We start from the raw sequence: 21892 nt of genomic DNA, 5'->3' as shown, positions 1-21892 counted from the left end.
ATGATTCTTAACTTGTCTAGATTATGCAAAAATAGAAAATTAAATGATTAAAAAAAAATCAGAAGTAATTGCCATTAACATTTAATCTCATTAGAAATCAGAGTTAGAGGGGGAAAAAAAAACAAACACTAGAGCTCAATAATAGTTTTCAGTTTCCTTTAATTTTTTCTTTTACATTTTTCCTTTTCCTTATCTATCCCTCACAATCTAAAACAAAAAACAAAAACAAAAACAAAAACAAAAAAAAAAACATACAGAAAAAAAATATACTCAAGGAAAGAGAGAGTTACTGAAACTATACCATCGGGTCAATGACATTTGTTTAATTAGTTTATTTCAATTGGCATTCACTAAGAGGTATATATTTTTTCTTATGTCAAGTCATTTTTTTACCAACAAACAAGAGAACAAAAAAGAATTAAACTTACTAAGGAAAAAAAAAATGAAGAATTGCCTCGTACAAAGAACATCTCAATCGCTATTGATTTATTTTTTTTCTTACTATTGTCATTGTTTCTTTTTACATCTAGATAGTAAGTAACTATTTTTGGAACTAGAAATGAACTGTTCATCCTTAAAACTGAACCATCTTATAGTACTGATGACATGCAAGATCTGTAATGAATTTACTTGGGATATAATCTAAATCTGTTATGCCATTTTAATTACTTATTTAATAGTTTTTTAAAAGTGATAGCTGCTATCATTATTATTATTTGTTTGGACAATTTTCCAAATGTACGCTCGAGGAGGTTCTTGACAATTTTTTTCCCGGTGAATTTAGTTTCAATGATCCGTCATGTTACCAAGTTGCTGAAAAATGAAAACATTTTATTTTTGTTTTTTGTTTGTTTTGCTTTGTTAGTAAGAAAACTTGATAATTTTAGAAGTCCTAATAACAAATGAAAATCACCAAACATTTCATATGTTTAGTAAGAAAACTTAGGGGTTTCTCTCAAAATTTTCGTAAAATATATATGAGGTCAACTTGTGATATAAATCATCTTCAAACAACTTAACAAAATAATTCGCAAAGAGAAGCATAATGCACCTTAAATAATAACATTACCTTCCCGTCCTCAAATTCAACCTCAACCAAACTGTCACAACCTCCGAGATACAATTCCTCCGGAAAGGGAAACTCTGAAATATTAGGATTTACCAGATATGGGCAAAAATTGAGATTAAGGACTTTTAACCTCTCTAGAAACTGTTAAAATATATAATATATATATTAAAAAAATAAGTTAGCTTCAATTGGGTGGAGAAGATTATTTTATTCGAAAGAGAAAATTTTAACAAAAAGGAAAACCACGTGAGTAAATTAATTATCTTACTTTTGAATTCATGCAAATCCCTTTAATCAGGCTATTAGGTAAATGGAGATGAACATGTCTTTTTGGATGAAAATTCTATGGCAAATATTCTTGGGGATAGCCATCCCACTCAAGATACCTTAACTCATTTGAAAGATCTGTAAGGCACCCATCAAGCCGCACACCATTGATTTTGAGTATTCGTAGCTTCCTCATCTTTGTGAACGCATCAGCTCTTACATGCAACCCTCCCTCTAAAGATAATCCATTGTTGGGTAGCAGCTTCAATTTTTTCTGTCACCTATCAACCAACAGAAATAAAAACCTAACTATAATTATACTCTTCAAAGAAGACAACAAGGAACAATACAAGAAACTTTTTTTGTTTGCAAATCTTGCATGTGGAAAGAAAGTAACATGTATGCCTTTAACACGTACCATATTTTCAGCGAATACTTGATGGATGTCATCACAAGACCACAGCCTACTGCATTCTCCAGGTTCTTTAGATTCTTGACGAACAATTCCTCGGCCCATTTCTTGTATCAAGTCATGCATTAACACCACATTTTTTCCTGATATATTAATGAGGGACCTCTCATTAAGAATTTGTATTTCAATGACCACGTCAGATTCAGGCAACTTAGAAACATTCATGACATATTTCTTATGGCATCCATTGAAGAAACATGCGATATCAAGAAAAATATCATTCTCTTCCTCATTAAGGCCTTCATAACTAATCTTTAAAACACGATAAACATTTTCCTTGATTTCTTTGGGAGGGTTTGTCTTCAACTTATCCAATATACTTGACCAGTATTGTTTTCCTCTTTTGTGTAAAAGAGAACCCAAAACTTGGAGAGCAAGTGAAAGGCCATTGGCATAATCTTTTGCACGGTTTGAAAGTTCCTCATAATCATCTTCAGGCTTTTCCCGCTTGAATGCATGACAACTGAAAAGTTGTAGCACTTCGCTGTCATTTAATAACTTAAGGTCGTATGTTCTAACATCGTACATTTCCAACAATTGTTTATCTCTAGTTGTTAGGATGATCCTACTACCACTACAAAACCATTCATGTTCAACTAAGTACTGCAATATATTTTGGTCGTCTACATCATTAAGCACTAGAAGAAGCCTTTTATTACCAAGTCTATCCTTTATCTCATTGATTTCCCCATTAGGATCTGATATTGTTATAGTTTGATCCCTTAGGGTCTCCCTGAGAAGCTTGGTTTGTAGTTTAGCTAGACCACCATCCTTTGCTGACTCTTCTTTCACTTTTTCAAGAAAGCAACTTCTTTCAAAATCTTTTGATTTACGGTTGAAAACCGCTTTGGCAACGGTGGTCTTACCTACTTCTCCAATTCCACAAATTCCAACAAAGAGTTGATCCTCGTCTAGCAATGTAATTATTTTGTCTATGCATGCATCGATACCCACTTCGTACTTAGCAACTCTTAATGGTTTAGGCTGTAATTTTTCTGAAATCACTTGAACAATATTTTTGATAGACTTATCTTCGTACCTATCAAGTAGAAAGCACTTTAAAATCAAAGACTTGAGGAGAAAAAAAAAAGAGAAAAAATAGATCGAGAGAAATATATAAAGGTTGAAATAAGTATTTACTCATTATAAATTAAATAAAGCCCCAATATATTGCTCCTTGATGGGAAGTCAATAAAGTTGTTACTGCTCTTTATCACAACCCAAAAAAAAAGAAGTATATATACATTGAACTAAGCTAGTAATGACTGATCATATATAGAAGCATAACGTGTATATATAGAAGCAAAACATATATATATATATATATATATATATATATATATATATACCCATTAGCTAAGATGAAAAAAAGAGGATTATGAAAAAAAAAATAAAAAATTATTTCCATAGTCACAAACTAAACAGCTCTTAAATTTTTATTTTAAAAAAATTGCAAAATACCAATTTAAGATGAAAAAAAATATGATAACGAAAGGAACAAAATTGGTGTCAATTTCTAGTGGTTGGCTGCCTTCCCCCACCATTTATGGTATTTTGTGGGTCACATCTACTAAAGTTGCCAAAATTAGCCAAATTGAATGACTTTATATGTAAAGGAAACAGCAGATCACAAATATCTAATTGAAATTGCCATCCCATTTTCACCAAATAATAGCATAGGTGTGAACCACAAAAATAATGAGAAACACACTCATTAAAACTTTGAAAGTAATGAGAAACTCATTCCATCTCTTGTTTCAAAAGTAATCTTAGTCCACAATCATACTCTTGTTGTAGTTGCTTTTTAGGATGTACCATTGTTAAGTGTTCATTTATAAGTGGATGTGATTGACGAATTGAGAACAAAACTTGAGCGAGCCAAACATATAGACCCAATTGAATATACTCTGATCTTTATTTGATTAGATCTGTCATTGCATTACTCCTAATTTTTCTTGTGAATTTTTTTTCTTATGTAAGTTGTTATTTCAGAGTATCTTTGAAACCTGATTTGTATCCAAGTTTAAGCCAAGTAACCAAATTTTAATACCAACAAATTATCTTTCCTGGATATAAGTTTTCCTTGAATTTTTGTACATCGTATTGTCTTTGGTGGTGGCCCACTCTTTCTTTGATTTCCTTCTTTCGATGGCGTTGAATTTCCATCTTAGCAATTTGTCACGTTCCGATTCCTAACGACGCCATGAGCATAGAAGACACACATGCTGATTGGCTAAGAACATTCATTGACTGGGAATGGTTCCAGGAAAGGGGCGTGCAAGACCACAAGATGGTACCTCTTCAGAGTTCAGGCAGGTCAACTCGGTTCAGTTCGAGGTGCTTGCTGCTAGTCGTGGACTTGACTATGAAGAAGGGAGTTGGCTATCCCTGCATAAACTGGTTGGGAGCTGGAGCCATTCCCCTGATGAGACCAAGGCAGGTCGAAACCAGTCAGCATGTATCCTTGGGAGGGCAGGTCGTGGTGGCTGACCAGGGCGCTTGCGAGAGCTGAAGCAACGCCTTGGTGCCGCACGGGCCATGCCGCTGCGCCAAATCTCTAGGCCCGTGACAAATGGTATCAGAGCAGGACTTAGGGTAAAGCACAAAGGCGTGCCCCCTTGTCGATCCGGGGGTCTTGAGAATGAAATGGGTGTACCAAAGAGTCGGTGGGCAATCAATGATATTGGATGAGAGCCTCCATCTCCCCAGAAAGATGCGTCCTTTGAAGCCGGAGGGCCGCGCGCATAAAAGTTCTTGCAAGTTCAAAGGGGATGCAAACTGTTGTGAAGGGCGGGTATAAAGTCAGCCAGAGGGCCCTTGTTTGCTCGGGGTGTTGCGGAGGCGGCATAATGTGGGGTTGGGTCCCGAAGAAGTGGGCGTCCCTTTAGCCCGAAACCCTATCATTAGGCGAGTGCAGCCAGTGGTTGTACAGGGAAACGATAGTGGGCAGGCAAGCATACCACTTGGAGGAGAGAGACTTTGGAATGTTAGACACAGTAGAGTCAGTGCTGCATTGCGACGAGGGCGTCGCAGGATTTGGGTGGGGGAGAATGTCACGTTCTGATTCCTAACGACGCCATGAGCATAGAAGACACGCATGCTGGTTGGCTAAGAACATTCATTTACTAGGAATGGTTCTAGGGAAGGGGCATGCAGGACCACAAGATGGTACCTCTTCAGAGTTCAGGCAGGTCGACTCGGTTCAATTCAAGGTGTTTATCGCTAGTCGTGGACTTGACTATGAAGAAGGGAGTTGGCCATCCCTGCACAAACTGGTCGGGAGCTGGAGTCGTTCCCCTGATGAGAACAAGGTATGTCGAAACCAGTCATCATGTATCCTTGGGAAGGCAGGTCGTGGTGGCTGACCAAGGCGCTTGCGCGAGCTAAAGCAATGCCTTGGTGCAGCACGGACCGTGCCGCTGCGTCAAATCTCTAGACCCGTGCCTCCTTAGACACTTTCAAGCCCCCTTGAAGCGCTAAGTCAGCCTACTCGAGAGTGCTAGCTTAATAAAGATTAAGGCTAGACAAGTGTTTTGCTTACTTAGGTGTGTAGGAAGAGGTTAGACAAGTGAGCAAGAGAGTTTGGGAAGGTATAGAACTTGTATTGCTTGAGAAGAGAGATTATAACTTGGTTGCTTGGTGAGAAACAAATGAACTCCCACCTCTTATTTATAGGCCTTTGGCCTTACAAGAACATTCTAGATGTGTACAAATGTGTGGCCTAGATTTAGTGTCTAGAATCCTCCAAAGAAATATCTACACAATTCTAGAACTATATAGAATGTATAAGACAAGTCTAGATAATTCTAAAGAATTCTATACAACTCTAGACAAGTCTAGAAAAGGCTAGACAACTCCACACTAATCTAGAGAATTCCAGAAAGTTCCATACTTGTGTAGAGAAGTCTAGAAAGCTCCGATCTATGCAGGCTCCATGTCATCGTCTGCTGGGCGCCTGCATGGCGCCTGCGTGGCGTAACCTCTTGGTTGCGGGGAGTGACATTCTCCCCTACCTAAGCTCGCGACGTCGTCGTCGTGTCTTCTTGCTTGAACCGCTGGATATGCTCCGCGAACTGCCAAAGTGTATCCTCGTGCTCCCAGCTCGCCTCGCTATCTGGCAGGTTCTTCCATTTTACTAAGTATTCTGTATACTTGGGCACGCCTCTCCTGCTCATTACACGATCCGCAAGGATACAATCTACTTCCTTGTCAAAGGATGTGACAACAGCTGTAGGTACCCTTTACGATATGCCCCGAGTAAGGTCTTCCGTGTCTTCATGATAAGGCTTGAGCATGCTGACATGGAAAACTGGATGTATCTTCAACTTGGGTGGAAGCTCCACCATGTAGGAGACCTTGCCCACCCTCTTAACAATGGGGAACGAGCCCTCGTACCTCCTTACTAGCCCCTTATGCACACTCCGAAAGGACTTAAACTGTTGGGGTAGTAGCTTAACCATCACCTGGTCTCCCACTATTTACTCCACCCGCCTTCGTTTGGTGTCGACCCACTTTTTCATCTTCTTTGCCGCCTTGTCAAGGTATGCCCTAGCCAAGTCAGACTGCTCGTGCCACCTCTTGGCAAACTTGTAGGCCGCTGGACTTTTACCATCGCAAGTCGAAACAATGGCGTTGGGTGTCATAGGCTACCGTCTGGTAACAACCTCAAATGGACTATGATTGGTAGCCTCACTCCATTGCAAGTTATAAGAAAACTGTGCCACCCCAAGGAGTTTGGCCCAATCTCGCTGGTTGGCACTCACATAGTGCCTTAAATAAAGCTCTAGGAGAGCGTTAATGCGCTCCGTCTGCCCGTGGAAACTTGTAGAGAAGTTAAGATCCGTCCCCATCTTCTTGAAGAGCCCCGTCCAAAATCTACCCGTGAAACGCGGATCTCTATCACTGACAATATTCTGCAGAACTCCCCAAAGCTTGACCACATGGTCAACAAACAATTGTGCTGCCCTCTCTGCCGTGCAATCTGCCGGTGCGGGTATGAAGGTGACATACTTGCTGAACTGATCTACCACCACTATAATGCTCCCGCAACCCTCTGACTTGGGCAAGCAAGTAATGAAATCCATAGAGACGCTCTCCCATGGTCTCTCTGGAATAAGCAATGGCTCTAGTAGGCCCGCAGGATGCTGTTACTCAATCTTGTCTTGTTGGCACACAAGACAAGTCCTCATATATGTCTCCACATCATCACGCATCTGAGGCCAATAGTAATAATCTTCTAGGAGTGCTAGTGTGCGCTGCATACTTGGGTGACCAGCCCATTTGGTGTCATGGAACTCCCGTATTAGCTCATTTCGTAAGTTGCCCCACCTGGGCACAAAGAGTCAGTCCCCTGTAGTGAGAAACAAGTCATCCCTTAGCCAAAAGCGCTGAGTCTTCCCATCCTTAGCCAGCTAAATAAGGCTTTTGGCTAGAGGGTCATGCTGCAACCCCTCCTTGATCCTCTCCACAAGAAGGTGCTGGGGCCGACTAACAGTTGTGAGCTCGGCCTTGTGACTAAGCACATCCGCCACAACATTGGCCTTGCCCGGCTTGTATTCAAAATGATAGGTGAACTCCGCTAGGAAGTCCTGCCATCGAGCTTGCTTGGGGCTGAGCTTCTTCTGTGTCTAGAAGTAGCTGGTGGCAACATTATCTGTCTTGATCACAAATTGTGCCCAGAGCAAGTAGTGCCTCCAAGTACGTAAGCAATGGATGACCGCTGTCATCTCTTTCTCCTGTTCCATATAGCGCCGCTCGGTGTCATTAAGCTTGCGGCTCTCATAAGCTATAGGGTGTTCTTCCTACATCAACACGCCCCCAATAGCAAAGTTTGATGCATCCGTGTGCACCTCATACGGCTTGGAGTGGTCGGCCAAGCTAAGTACCGGCTCCTCTGTGACTGCCCTCTTCAAGTCATCAAATGCCCCCTGGCATGACTTTGTCCAACTCCAAGCACGGGCCTTCTTGAGAAGGTCTGTCAATGGGGCTGCTCTTGCGAAGTAACCCTTGATGAAGCGGCGATAGTAATTGACAAGCCCAAGAAATGAGCATAGTTCTATCACCTTAGTGGGCGGCTCCCACTCTTGAATGGCCTTCACCTTTGCCTCATCCATCATCAGCTTGCCATCCCGTATCTTATGCCCTAGGAACAACACTTCTTCTTGGGCATTTCTCTGTCTTCACATATAGGTCATTCTCCCGTAGGACTTGGAAGACCGCCCTCAAGTGCTGCACGTGCTCTTCTAGAGTGGTGCTATACACAACAATATCATCCAAGTACACCACCACAAAGCGATCCAAGTAGGGATGGAAGAGCTTGTTCATCAAAGTACAGAAAGTAGCAGGTGCATTGGTGAGGCCAAACGGCATAACAAGAAACTCATAAGAGCCATACCTCGTCACACACGTAGTCTTAGGCTCATCCCCGTCCGCTATCCGCACCTGGTAGTACCCCGAGCGCAAGTCAAGCTTAGTGAAGTAGCATGCTCTACCAAGCTGATCAAAGAGATCGGTAATAAGAGGAATGGGGTACTTATTTTTTATAGTCACCTTGTTAAGCACCCGGTAGTCGATGCATATGCGTAAGGACCCGTCCTTTTTCCTCTGGAATAGCACCGGTGCGCCATATGGGGCATTCGAGGGTCGAATATAGCCCGCATCTAACAGTTCCTTGAGTTACCTCAGCAACTCCTCCAACTCTAGGGGTGCCATCCTGTAAGGCACCAAAGCAGGGGGTTTAAAACCCGGTTCCAGCTCAATCTTATGATCCACCTCCTTCCTAGGTGGAAGCTTCTTGGGCAGCTCCTTAGGCATCACGTCCGTGTACTCGTTTAGCACGGTTCGTATCTCCTTAGGCACCTCTTCTTGTGGGGAAGGGACTGGCTCATCATCGGGTGTCTCCAGTAACGTAGCAAGGTAGCTAGTCTCTCCCTTCTTGAAGCCCTTCTTGAACTGCATAGCTGACAAAGCTTGGGCTTCCAACTTGGCGCCTCTATCCACTAGTACCATACATGCTGTGTTTCCTTCCATAATACACATATAGTTAGTGAAAGGAATGGGGAAGGCTCTCATCTTGTCTAAGAACTCCAACCCAATGACTAGTTTGAAGTCGTCTATGGGTACCACCGATAGGTCTATGTGGCCACCCCACTCGCCAATGCATGCTCTGACGCCGTGTGCCATGCCATGTATAGCCTTTCCTGCCAAGTTAACTGCCTTCATGGAGCCCCCTTCTTTACTATACTTGAGGCCCAACCTCTTGGCCTCATCAAGGCTCACAAAATTGTGGGATGCACCCATGTCCACCAAAGCACGTGCGGGTGTCCCATTGATGCTCCCCTCCACAAACATTAGCCCCTTAGCCGCCACCTTAAGGACTTCAGTTTTAGCCTTGATAGCATTAAGGATTTGCAGTGAACCCATCTGCGCCTCCTCCTGTTGTTGCTCTTCGTAGCGGCTCGTCATGGCATTGAAGGTCTTCCGCTTTGGGCAATCTCTTACCCAATGTGGTCCATCACATATAAAGCAAGAACCCTTAGGCTTGGGTGCTCCTTCCTTGTTCTCCCTTCCCTCTTTGCCTCTATAGCCACCACCTGGCTTATAGGACCAATCCTGGTGGGGTGCAGCGCCCTTGTCTCCCCCACCTTTGCCGGCATACCTCCCCTTATCCTTGTCTTTGTCTTTTGGCTTGGACGAGGGTTCCTTCTTGGAGCTGAAATCAATAAAGGACTCCGTTTTTGCAATAGCCATGGCAAGGTCTTGCACGTTGCATCGCCTTAACTCCGTCTTAGCCCACAACTGCAAACCATCCATGAAGAAGAAAAAAGAGTCCTTGTCGGATAGATCCGGGATCTCAAGAGTCAAGTTAGTGAATTTTTTCACATAGTCCCGAATCGACCCAACTTGTTTTAGCCTTCAGAGTCTGCCCCTAGCTTCATCCTCGGCATTTTCAGGATAGAAATGCTTCTTAATTTCTTTTGTAAAATCAGCCCAAGTATCAATAGAGACCGTACCTTTGCCCATGTCACCATACTTCTTCCTCCACCATAGCATGGCATGGTCTGTGAGGTAGTGAGTCGCCATGTGTATCTTGATGGTCTCATTTGTTATGCCTATAGCCTCAAAGTATTGCTCCATGCTAAAAAGGAAGTTCTCTAACTCCTTCGCTACCCGGTTCCCACTATAGCACTTAGGCTTGGGAATATCAACACGGGGTGCTACAACCCCCGTAGTAGCTGTGCCGGACACCACCGCCCGTCTGCACAATGCCTAATCCGCTCGCATTTCCTCCATTTGCTCATAGAAAGTGCCAAGCTCCTGATCAACATAGCCACGTAGGGTGGCAAACTCTCCCAACATAAGTTCTTAAAGTGCTTGGAGCTCCGGCCGAAAGTCACCACTTAGGGCATTGAGTGACCCTTTGACAGTATTCTAGACCTCAGCGTCCTCCGACTCCAGCCCATCCATGCGCTGGTGAGCATCCTCAAGCTGCTCCAACATGTTGGCCATGAACCCCTCCATGTTTGCCATACGTGCCTCTAAGCCTGCCATGATGTCCTTCGACCTAGCCCTCATCCTCATTCCGACTGAAGGGAGATTTGCTTCCCTTCCACATAGCTCCTCCTCTTGGTTGTTAGTCACGTCTGATTGCTCCACCATAGCTTCCTCTACACAAGGTGTGACGTCTCACGACCTTAGCTCTGATACCAACTGTCACGGACTTGAACCTTTCCAAGCTCCCGTGCGGCCTTGACACTTTCAAGCCCCCTTGAAGCGCTAAGTCAGCCTACCCGAGTGTGCTAGCTTAGTGAAGACTAAGGCTAGACAAGTGTTTTGCTTACTTTGGTGTGTAGGAAGAGGTTAGACAAGTGAGCAAGAGAGTTTGGGAATGTATAGAACTTGTATTGCTTGAGATGAGAGATTACAACTTGGTTGCTTGCTGAGGAGCAAATGAACTCCCACCTCTTATTTATAGGCCTTTGGCTTTACAAGAACATTCTAGATGTGTACAAATGTGTGGCCTAGATTTAGTGTCTAGAATCCTCCAAAGAAATATTTACACAATTCTAGAACTATATAGAATGTACAAGACAAGTCTAGAGAATTCTATACAACTCTAGACAAGTTTAGAAAAGGCTAGACAACTCCACACTAATCTAGAGAATTCCAGAAAGTTCCATACTTGTGTAGAGAAGTCTAGAAAGCTCTAGTCCATGCAGGCTCCATGTCATCGTCTGCTGGACGTCTGCGTGGCGCCTGCGTGGCATAGCCTCTTGGTTGCGTGGCGTGACAAATTACTATGATTTTTCCTCTTTGGCCTTTAGTTCTGGTGGAGAAAGAGACTTTAAGTTGACCCCCAAGTCAAGATCTTAACCAATGATTCAAGTTAATTTTAAGTTGGTAAAGAATATTTGAGTTCCGAAAATAATATATATATATATATATATATATATATATATATATATATATATATGAGTTGACCAAAGTCAATATCTTAACAAATACTCCGTAATTCAAGCCGAGTTTATGTTACATCAATTAATTTTCTATTTATCTGTCAGCTTTTGGTTATTATCATTATTGAATTTTTTGTTTTTTTCAAATTCAATTTGAGTTTCATTAAGCTTTTGTAGAGATTACTCTGTTTTTATTTGATGAGGTATGGAGTCGCATTATTTCAATTTTTATTGTGATTTGTTATTTCAAATTAGTTCGTAAAGATGATTTGGATCTAAGTTTCTGTCTGACAACCAATTAAGAAATACTAAGAAAAATCAAATTGGAAAAACAGTTTGCAATGGGAAGAATTCTGCTTAAGTTGATCTGTGTCAAGTCTCTTCAAATAAATTGAAATACCAAGGTATCCAAAGCTACTTGAGGTGTTGAAGCTGTATTTAATCTTTTTCACTATAATAAAATGCTTATTATCTTAATGTGTGAAATCTGGATATAAGCATTCAATAAATTTTCATACATCATATTGTGATCGAATATGCCAACCAGAATCAAAATTATTTCAAATACCTAGCCAAAGGAAAAAAGAAAACGAATATTAAAACTACTAATCAAGCTTCACCCAAAAAAAAAAAAAAAAAAAAAAAAAAGAAATCAACAAAAATCAACAAAACATTACTTAATACAAGTGATGTTTAAACAATTTCCAACACTACATTGATCTGGCGTGGCCAGTAGTTATAATCAAATTAACGGGTTGATTACGAATATAATAGCAACTTGACAATTTTTTTAATTTATTATTTATTTTTTTAATTCTACTAAAAATTTTACTTTCAATTTTAAAAGAACACGTAACTTTGTGATTTTACTTCTATATATTTTCCCAAAAAAAAAAAACTAACAAAAGAAGTTAGTTTATCAAAAAGGTTATTGGTGTGTGTTTTGGATACATCCATTCAAATGTTTGAGAAATAATGGCAAAATTGACATGTTATTTAATGTTAAATAAAAATGCTGAATATTATTATTATTCAAAATTACAAAATAATAAAAGACCATTAAATTAATGTTAATTTACAAAAAAAAAAAAAAAAAAAAAAAAAAAAAAAAAAGAAAAAGAAAAAATATACAAAATTATTAGTTAATATTAAATTTAAAAATTGACCTTTGCATTTTAAAATTAAAAAAATTATTATCAAAATCTTAGTTTAACATTAAATAGCAATGTCAATTTCAACCAAATTATTGAGTTGAACAACTTGATAACTTTTTTTAATTTAAATTAGACTGTGTGATTTTAACCCTATATTTGTTTCTAGAAAGAACTAAAGAAGTTATTTTTAAAAAAAAAAAGTTATCGTTTTCCTTAAGCACGACAATATTCTGTGCCTTATAATTTGTTTTGTTTTTTACATCTTTGCATGGGGATAGTGTTGGGATTTATATGCCCTGGCATAGCAAATTCCTGTTTCGATTAAAGTAACATATGTTCCTGACGTTTCTGAAATATTTATATTTTATACAATTGGTGAATTCAATGTATTATATTTCGATTCATTATAGAATTGATAGTGTCTATTTGATTACAAGAGATATTTATATATATGTATGTAATGGCAATCAATGCATGATATATAAATAGTAATCATAAATGGTTTATAGTCGGTAATTATGGATAGACTCATAATTAATTAAGATTTGAACTGGATCCGCATTAGGTTAAGATATATTGCGAGAGCCGTCGTATGCAATTGCTCCTTATCACCGTCATGGCATTTGACTCTTAAGCATGAGAAAATTATAGACTCTTTTATTAATTAATAATTACTTTGATTTGTTCGGCGGATTCTTCGGGATCCTTAGACCGACACTTTGGGTAGTTATGTAATTAATAATTAGAGGGTTATATTTTCAATATTTGCATCATTGCTACTTGTATTTATTTTGTATTGATTATGGTTGATCACAAAGTAAATTCGAAGGCCTTCATGTGTTTTTAGACAAAATGATTTATTATATATTTATTTATTTAAATTATTATTTTTGTCAAACAAATGTTTTATTGTGGTCGAGCCAGAAATAATCAAAGGTATCAAAATAAATATATTAATTAAGTAGTCGGATTGATGGCTTTATTTATCCGATAACTAATTATGCATAGAGGGGTTAAAGTGTAATATTGACTTAGAGGTTATTTATTATTTAATTGGAGTTCAATTAATTTCTTTTAGTGGAGTAGAAATTAATTTATGAATTAATTGAATTGGGTCCGTGGACCGGGCCAATTATTAATTCATTGTAGCCAATAAAATAATAGGCCCAATGGATTCTCACTCATAGCCCAACTTGATATTGGAATCATATTAGATTTGAGACATGTAAATTAGAGATTGAGAAGGATTCGTTGTTTCCTTTTCTTTACCTTTATGTTGCCTATAAATATACATGGTCTATGTATATTTTAGGGGTGATTTTTAGAAGAAGGAAAAAGGAATTTATTTTCTCTCTCTAGAAAATTAGGGTTTATGTTCTCATCTAATGGAGGCTCCCATAAGCCTAGTTTTCTAAGGTCATTCATGGAGGCTTATGAGTGATTCCTAAAAGCAAAACAATTACTAAGAAGATGGAAATCCAAGGAGAAGGCATCTTGCTAAGGGATCTACAATAAGTGAGAACACTCACTTTAGAGGAAAGATTTAAAGGTTTACTCAGACCTTTGATGTAAGTATTCAATCCATTAATTGAATGATACATCATATTTTTATTTTTGCATAAAACTTGTCTCTATGTGATGGATCAAGATCTATGAATCAAAATCCCTCGAAAAGTTTTTAAAACTTGCATGTTTCCCAACAGTGGTATCAGAGCATGGTTTGATTCATTACTAGAGATCATGATTTTATGAAAATTCATCATTCATGAATCCAATTTTGATATGCATATATTTATTTATTGATGTATGTTGATGTATGAATTAATATATTGATATGTATTGATACATGATGATGTATGTATAATTGTGAATGGATGATGATATGTGTTTTGGGCCATGGATGAAGCTTATAGGAATATTGAATGTAATTTTATCTTTGGATGAATGTAATTAAGGCTTTGATTTAGCCGTTTGAAAGTTCAATGATTTAATTTAATTTTTTCCATTGTATTTCAAAGTATAAATATTTTTTAAAGCCATGTAATATTCGTCAAAGGGTGCTGTGAAGCTTCAAGGAGGTTCAAGAGGGTTAAATTAGGCTTCAGGAATTTTCTGGAATTTTTTAGAATTTTTCTGGGATTTTTCTGAATTTTTAAAGGGCCTAATTTAATTTTCTAAAATTTTTTAATTAATTTTCTGGAATTTTTCCGGCGTTTTCCCGACCACCGGAGCGTCGCCGGCGGCGAGGGCAGCACCTGAGGTGGGAGGCTGATCAGGTGAGGCACAGTACATATGCGTTTGGATCAGCAGCCATTGGATTACAATTAGAGGCTAAGAAATAATCAGGTGCTTCGTAGCTGGAATGCACCACCAATGGACTGGCGCGTGAGGACCACGCGCCAGAGGCAAGTCAACGCCACATGGCGCGTGCCAGAGCGTGGAACGCGTTGGCAACTTCCCCACACGCGTGGAGGCGCGTGGGAGGGCGTGACACGCGCCCTGACCTCCTCCCAGCGCATGTAGGAACGTGGGAGCGCGTGACACGCGCTGGAAACCTCCTGGAGTGCTTGCAGGTGGTGCAGATGGGTTTTGAGGCGTCCAATTGTGTCTGGTGGCACGTGGGATCGAGTTACAGCCTCCTGCAGGTATATACAAGCATTTGGAAGACCCTCGTGCAGTGATTAGAGCAATTAAATGTTAAAAGCTAAATCCATTGGCCATTTAAATTGCTTCTGTCTATTATTTATTTATTTAACTGATGCATGGAATAATTAATTATTTATTATTATTATTCATGCATTGGATCCATGATATTTAATTAAATGACTTGATTTATATTAATTAAATTTTGAAAATTAATTGGATTTGATTACTAATTAATTTGAGTGCACTTATTGGGAAACGAAAAATTATTTTTGTAAATTATTTTTAAAGTGTGTCTCAAATTAAATATTAGTGAATCGTTTAAAGTCCAAATATTTTGTAAATTTAATTGGATTAAAATCAAGACGTTTTGCATGCATCATATCATGTATTTGAATAAATTGAAAACCCTAAGTATGAATGATTAAAAATTGAGTGGGAGCGGGGATTTTTATACATTACCCCATGGCCTTCGTTATTAACACCATTGTAATTAGATCTTCAAAAATAAGACCCCACGCATGATTTGAAGAGTCTTAATATTACAAGAATGGTTGTTTCATGAAAATTAAAATATTAAATGTTCATTGTAATTAGATCTTTAAAAATAAGGCCCTACGTATGATTTAAAGAGTCTAGATTATAATGACAAGATATTTAATGTTTTATTTTTCATTAGAGTTTTAATAACGTTATACACTCAATCTAAAATCAATAGTGTTAGCTCCCCAACGGAGTGGTCTATATTAGGTGATTTTAGAAAGGCTAAACATAATCGGGAATCATTTCATATAGATAGACAAGGCATTGTCTTAAGAGATATGGAGATGATGGGATTTGTTCGCAAATAGTAATAATAAACTTCGCCAACCGAATAAGTTATTGGCGTATTGGTTATCCGATTTTTCATGCAGTGGTTAAGGGACCCACATATTATTATTTTAATGGAAGTGCTCACCTAATAGCAAATGAATCTCTACAATAGTAATAATGAACTCCTCCAACAGGATAAGTTATTGACATATTGATTGGTTGATTTATTATGCTACAGAGTTGAGGGACCCGCATTAATTAAAAGGGATTGTTCACCAATAATGATAATGATCTCTTGTTCGATTGAGATTTATTATATTATGTGGTAAACAAACTCATTTTAATTTTAAATATGCATGACAGTATTAATAATTCACCTTGCATATTGTATGAATGCACTTATATTCAATTTAATTATGTATAATCCAGTTTATCTGCTTACTTACATATTCAATGTAACTGGACCTTATTAATATTGACTGGGAAAGGAATTTAGATATTTTATTCACAACGTAAGGGTACAAACGTATTTACTACTCCTAAACCTAATCCTTTTACTTTAAGATACCCAAGAGAACATTAATGCTTTGAATAAGTGAAATAAGGCAAATGAGATGACTTGGTGCAATATTCTAGAGTTTACCTCGAATACGCTCCAAAGCTAACATTTACATTATTTTATTTTCTTCAAGTATCATGTTAAATGTCAATATGATGTTTTGATGAGATTAGATAGGGCGTATGCCTACGTACTATGTTAGACTTGAACACCATCAAGATAGCCTAAGGAACTCCAGTATGAAATCTTTGGAAAATGATTGTTTATTATTTAAAACTTAGCTGGAGATCAATAGAGCTGACTTGGGTGGTAAGTTTAAAGTTGACATGATTATTGCCTTGTTACCAAACTCGTTCGACTCTTTTAGAGTGAACTAAATAAGGAATCAGTTTGAGTTTATACTCGCTGATATTCTTATAGAATTGGTAACAAATGAAAGGATAATCAAATAGTATAAGTATTCCTATCAATCTAACTTAGTCTATACCATCTTCTTCTAGGCCCAAGTGGAAGGGCAAAGTAAAGAAGAAAGATGATAATAGGACTAGGCTAGCACAAAACATGGATATCCAAATGGTTAAAGGGAATAAGGCAGTATATGTTAAGGGCAAATTAAATTGTTTCTTTTGCTGCTAATGAAGACACTAAAGGACGAACTGTCTAAGCAATGACGTAGCATAGGAAAATATATATTTAATCATTAAGCCATGTTATGTGGTTATATCTATTAATTCCTGATGGATAGATTCTGGAGCCACTAAACATTTTTGCAATTCGTTGCAAGGATTTCAGGAATCCAGAAGCCTCGATGATATGGAATATATTTGTACCTGACCTGATGTCAAGGTTGTAGCTAAGTCAGTGGGAGTTTTACATCTGAAATTAGAGAGTATGAGGATATTAGTATTAGAGAACTATCTTTATGCACAGAAGTTAGACGCTATCTTATTCTTGTTTCACTTGTGGTTTATAAAAAACTGTGTTGTTATTTTGTAAAATTGGTTTTATAAAATTGAATAGATATGCAATTGCTTCTAGTGCATTGAAAGATGGTTAATATACTATAATCACAAACTCCTAAGATTTGCAGGATGTAGAAACTAATGTTGCATCTCTAGATTGAATGTTAAGAGAAAATTTGTTATTCCTGACTCATTGTATTTTTTGGTGTCAATTTTTAGGTTGTAATCAATCAAAATGAGATTCAAAGATTGGTCAAAGAAGGTTTATTACCTAGTGAGGCAGAGGAGCATAAACCAAACTTGTGACTCCTGTTTTGAAGGATAGATAACTCTAAGGGCTTAATCAGCCAAATGAAATAGACATAAAGAACAATTGGAGTCGGTACACACAGACACGTGTAGTCTTGTGAACATCCAAGCAAGATTACTCACGTTTTGGATAAATTTACTTGTTGCGACACAAGTCTTATACTTTTGGTATATTCCGAGAGGGTCAAGACTGATGTGGAGCACAGATTAGGTAAACTTATCAAGACATTTCAATCTGATCGAGGATATGAGTATTTCTTGGGATAGTGCAAATACTATATAGTCAATGAGGGTGTTGTGTACCAGTTTTCCGCAATTGACGCTAAATGCATTTAGGTGTCAAATAGGAATAACAGAATTCCACTTAATATGGTTAGATCTATGATTAGTTATGCCACATTATCTCTTTCATTTAAGAGTTTAGCGTTAATGACATCGATGCGCATTATGAACTGCATTCCATCTTAGTCTATCTCAAGGATACCGTTGAACTGTGTTTTTGACTAAATCTTAGTTTGAATCACATGCACATATGGGGTAGTCTTGCACATGTGCGCTTGATATGGACAAGTAAGTTGGAAACAGATCATACGCATGATAGATTTGATAGCTACTCTAAAAATCACTAGGATGGATTATTTTATGATCTCAATGATAAAAGTTGATTGTTTACACTCACTGTTTATCTATAGGAGGATCATATTATGAATTACATACCTAGTAGCATAATGTTAGAGAATATGGTATGAGTACCAGATGTACCACATGTGAACACACTTATTATAGAGATTGAGAATAATAAATGAATTCCCTATTGATGCGTCAGCATCATCTAGTACACAGATTCCTGCATCGGTACATTAATGTAGTGGGAGGATTATCATCCAATCCGACAAAATCATGTTTTTAGGTGAGACCATTATGGACATCCCTGTTAAACATGAGTTGGACCCAGTAAGCTACACGGAAGCGTGAACCGATATGGATACAGATCGTTTTGGCAAGTTACTATGAAATCAGAGTTGGAATCTATGTATTCTAATAAATTCTGGAATCTTGTAGAACTTTCTAGTAGGGTGATTCCTATGGAAGGCAAGTTAATCTACAAAAAGATACCAAAAGATTTTTTTAGTGAATAAATTATGAGTGTACAAGGGAATGTCATTATTTTTCTGATTCTATATATATTTATGACATCCTACTCTTTTAGAATGATGTGGAAGTTTTGTCATCGATAAAGAGGTAGTTGTTCAATTACTTTTAAATGAAGGATTTTCAAGATGTAAGCTTATTCCTAGGATCAAGCTTTTGCAAGATCAGGTTAAAATGAAAATAAGTTTATCTTAATAATCCTACATTGGAAAAGTTTTTATCAAGTTTGGTATGCATAACTCAAAAAATGAGTTCTTGCTTTATTGATATGGATTGCTCTCTCTAGTAAGTAGTTTTCCAAGACTGGCAGAGAAGATTGAGCAAATGAGACTGGAACTATATACTTTGGCATATGGGAGTCTCATATATGCCGTGGTCTATACCGAACAGGACATCTGCTACATTGTAGGGATAGTCAATGATATCAGTCTAATCCTGAACTTGATAACTGGTCTGTTGTGAAAAATATCATTAAGTACCTAAGGAGAACCAATGATATCATACTCATTTATGGATATGATAATATGGTCCTAGTCAGGTATGCTAGTTCTGATTTTCAATCAGAAGTAGATACTATGAGGTTTATGACTTAGTGTATGTTCACTTAATGGAAGGGAAATCAGTTGGTAGATTGTTAAGCAGATTTCAACTGCTGACTCAAACCTACAGGTGGAATATATTGCAGCCTTAAAGGTGGCAAATGAAGCCTATTGGTTTGATCTCACTGATTTGGAGGTTGTGGAGTATACTAGCCTGCCTATTGAGCTATGTTGTGACAATAGTGCAAAAGTAGTCCAAACCAATGACCCAAGGATCTATAGAGGAACAAGATACACTGAGAGGAAGTATCATGTTCTACATGATATTGTCCGGCAAGAAAATGTACTTGTAGTTAGAACATTGCATTGGAACACAACTTTGTTGATCCATTATCAAAGGTGTCATTAATCAATAATTTTGATCATCATCTGGATAACATTGGAGTTAGGTGCAATTTGAATCGGCTATGAGGGCAAGTGGGAGCTGTTGGGATTTATATGCCCTGGCATAGCAAATTCCTGTTTGGATTAAAGTGACATATATTCCTGACGTTTCTGAAATATTTATGTTTTATACAATTGGTGAATTCAATGTATTATATTTCAATTCATTATAGAATTGATAGTGTCCATTTGATTACAAGAGATATTTATATATATGTATGTAATGGCAATCAATGCATGATATATAAATAGTAATCATAAATGGTTCATAGTCGGTAATTATGGATAGACTCATAATTAATTAAGATTTGAACTAAATCCGCATTAGGTTGAGATATATTGCGAGAGCCATCGTATGCAATTGCTCCCTATCACCGTCATGGCATTTGACTCTTAAGCATGATAAAATTATAAACTCTTTTATTAATTAATAATTACTTTGATTTGTTCGGCGGATTCTTCAGGATCCTTAGACCGACACTTTGGGTAGTTATGTAATTAATAATTAGAGGGTTATATTTTTAATATTTTTATCATTGCTACTTGTATTTATTTTGTATTGATTATGGTTGATCACAAAGTAAATTCGAAGGCCTTCGTGTGTTTTTAGACAAAATGATTTATTATATATTTATTTATTTAAATTATTATTTTTGTCAAACAAATGTTTTATTATGATCGAGCCAGAAATAATCAAAGGTATCAAAATAAATATATTAATTAAGTAGTCGGATTGATGGCTTTATTTATCCGATAACTAATTATGCATAAAGGGGTCAAAGTGTAATATTGACTTAGAGGTTATTTATTATTTAATTGGAGTTCAATTAATTTCTTTTAGTGGAGTAGAAATTAATTTATGAATTAATTGAATTGGGTCCGTGGACCGGACCAATTATTAATTCATTATAACTAATAAAATAATAGGCCCAATGGATTCTCACTCATAACCCAACTTGATATTGGAATCATATTAGATTTGAGACATGTAAATTAGAGATTGAGAAGGATTCGTTGTTTCTTTTTTTTTACCTTTATGTTGCCTATAAATATTCATGGTCTATGTATATTTTAGGGATGATTTTTAGAAGAAGGAAAAAGGAATTTATTTTCTCTCTCTAGAAAATTAGGGTTTATGTTCTCATCTAATAGAGGCTCCCACAAGCCTAGTTTTCCAAGGTCATTCATGGAGGCTTATGAGTGATTCCTAAAGGCAAAACAATTGTTAAGAAGATGGAGATCTAAGGAGAAGGCATCTTGCTAAGGGATCTACAATAAGTGAGAACACTCACTTTAGAGGAAAGATTTAAAGGTTTACTCAGACCTTTGATGTAAGTATTCAATCCATTAATTGAATGATACATCATATTTTTATTTTTGTATAAAACTTGTCTCTATGTGATGAATCAAGATCTACGAATCAAAATCTCTCGAAAAGTATTTAAAACTTGCACGTTTCCCAACAGATAGGACACATGATAAGATTCTCTGTATGTCATGTTGAGAAATGAAATCAAATGCATATATATATATACTTAATATAATATTAATTAATACATATATATTCTTGCATTTCATGTTTGTGGTGTTATGTTGAGTTATTGATGTTACGTTGAGCACTTGAGCAGGCAAATGAGCTGGCTTTCGGTGAAATCCATCACCTAAAAAGGTTAGTGCATGATTTTTTGAATTTATTACATCTTTTTTATAAAACATATATATAGTTGAATTTTTGGCACCTAATTTTATCACAATATACTGTATAACATATACACTTGTAGAGCTTTATTTTACACCTTTCTTTTTATATGTCTAATTTTTTGAACATTTATATAATAATAGATTCAATCAAATCCGTACTTATTTAAACATGTACTTTTAGTCTATTTTGCATGGGGACACATGATATGAAATAGCTATATATGAAATAGCTATGATTTTCTAGCATTTTCTTCTCACCGTTACAAATGATGAAAATTCAGATTAAGATTTCCACAATGAAATCTAATGGTAGATTCTGAAATTATTAAGATAATAGAAAGTTTGAGGGTTTA

The 21892-nt window shown here is 37.2% G+C and overlaps 1 protein-coding gene across 1 annotated transcript; it reads right to left on the bottom strand.

Annotated features, from left to right (window-relative positions):
• Nucleotides 1-200: 200 nt before the first annotated feature.
• LOC132309376 (TMV resistance protein N-like) lies at nt 201-6451 on the bottom strand. The gene is made up of 4 exons (XM_059807693.1): nt 6291-6451; nt 1755-2847; nt 1456-1610; nt 201-207 (listed from the first exon to the last, which is right to left on the bottom strand). The coding sequence occupies exons 1-4, from the start codon at nt 6449-6451 to the stop codon at nt 201-203; spliced, it is 1416 nt and encodes a 471-aa protein (XP_059663676.1).
• Nucleotides 6452-21892: the final 15441 nt, after the last annotated feature.

The sequence above is a fragment of the Cornus florida genome, unplaced genomic scaffold, assembly GCF_030987335.1.
Source record: "Cornus florida cultivar Cherokee Brave unplaced genomic scaffold, ASM3098733v1 CherokeeBrave_3.0.0_Hap2_Chr05, whole genome shotgun sequence".
Lineage (NCBI taxonomy): Eukaryota > Viridiplantae > Streptophyta > Magnoliopsida > Cornales > Cornaceae > Cornus > Cornus florida.
The sequence above is the reverse complement of the archived record's forward strand: the minus strand, read 5'-3'. Positions and strand labels throughout refer to the sequence as shown.

Coding starts and splice junctions, on each gene's coding strand:
- LOC132309376 (XM_059807693.1), bottom strand. CDS start 6,451: ATGACACCCAACGCCATTGTTTCGACTTGCGATGGTAAAAGTCCAGCG. Junction 2,848..6,290: donor ACCAAACGAAGGCGGGTGGA/GTAAATAGTGGG, acceptor TCTACTTGATAG/GTACGAAGATAAGTCTATCA. Junction 1,611..1,754: donor AAGTATTCGCTGAAAATATG/GTACGTGTTAAA, acceptor GATAGGTGACAG/AAAAAATTGAAGCTGCTACC.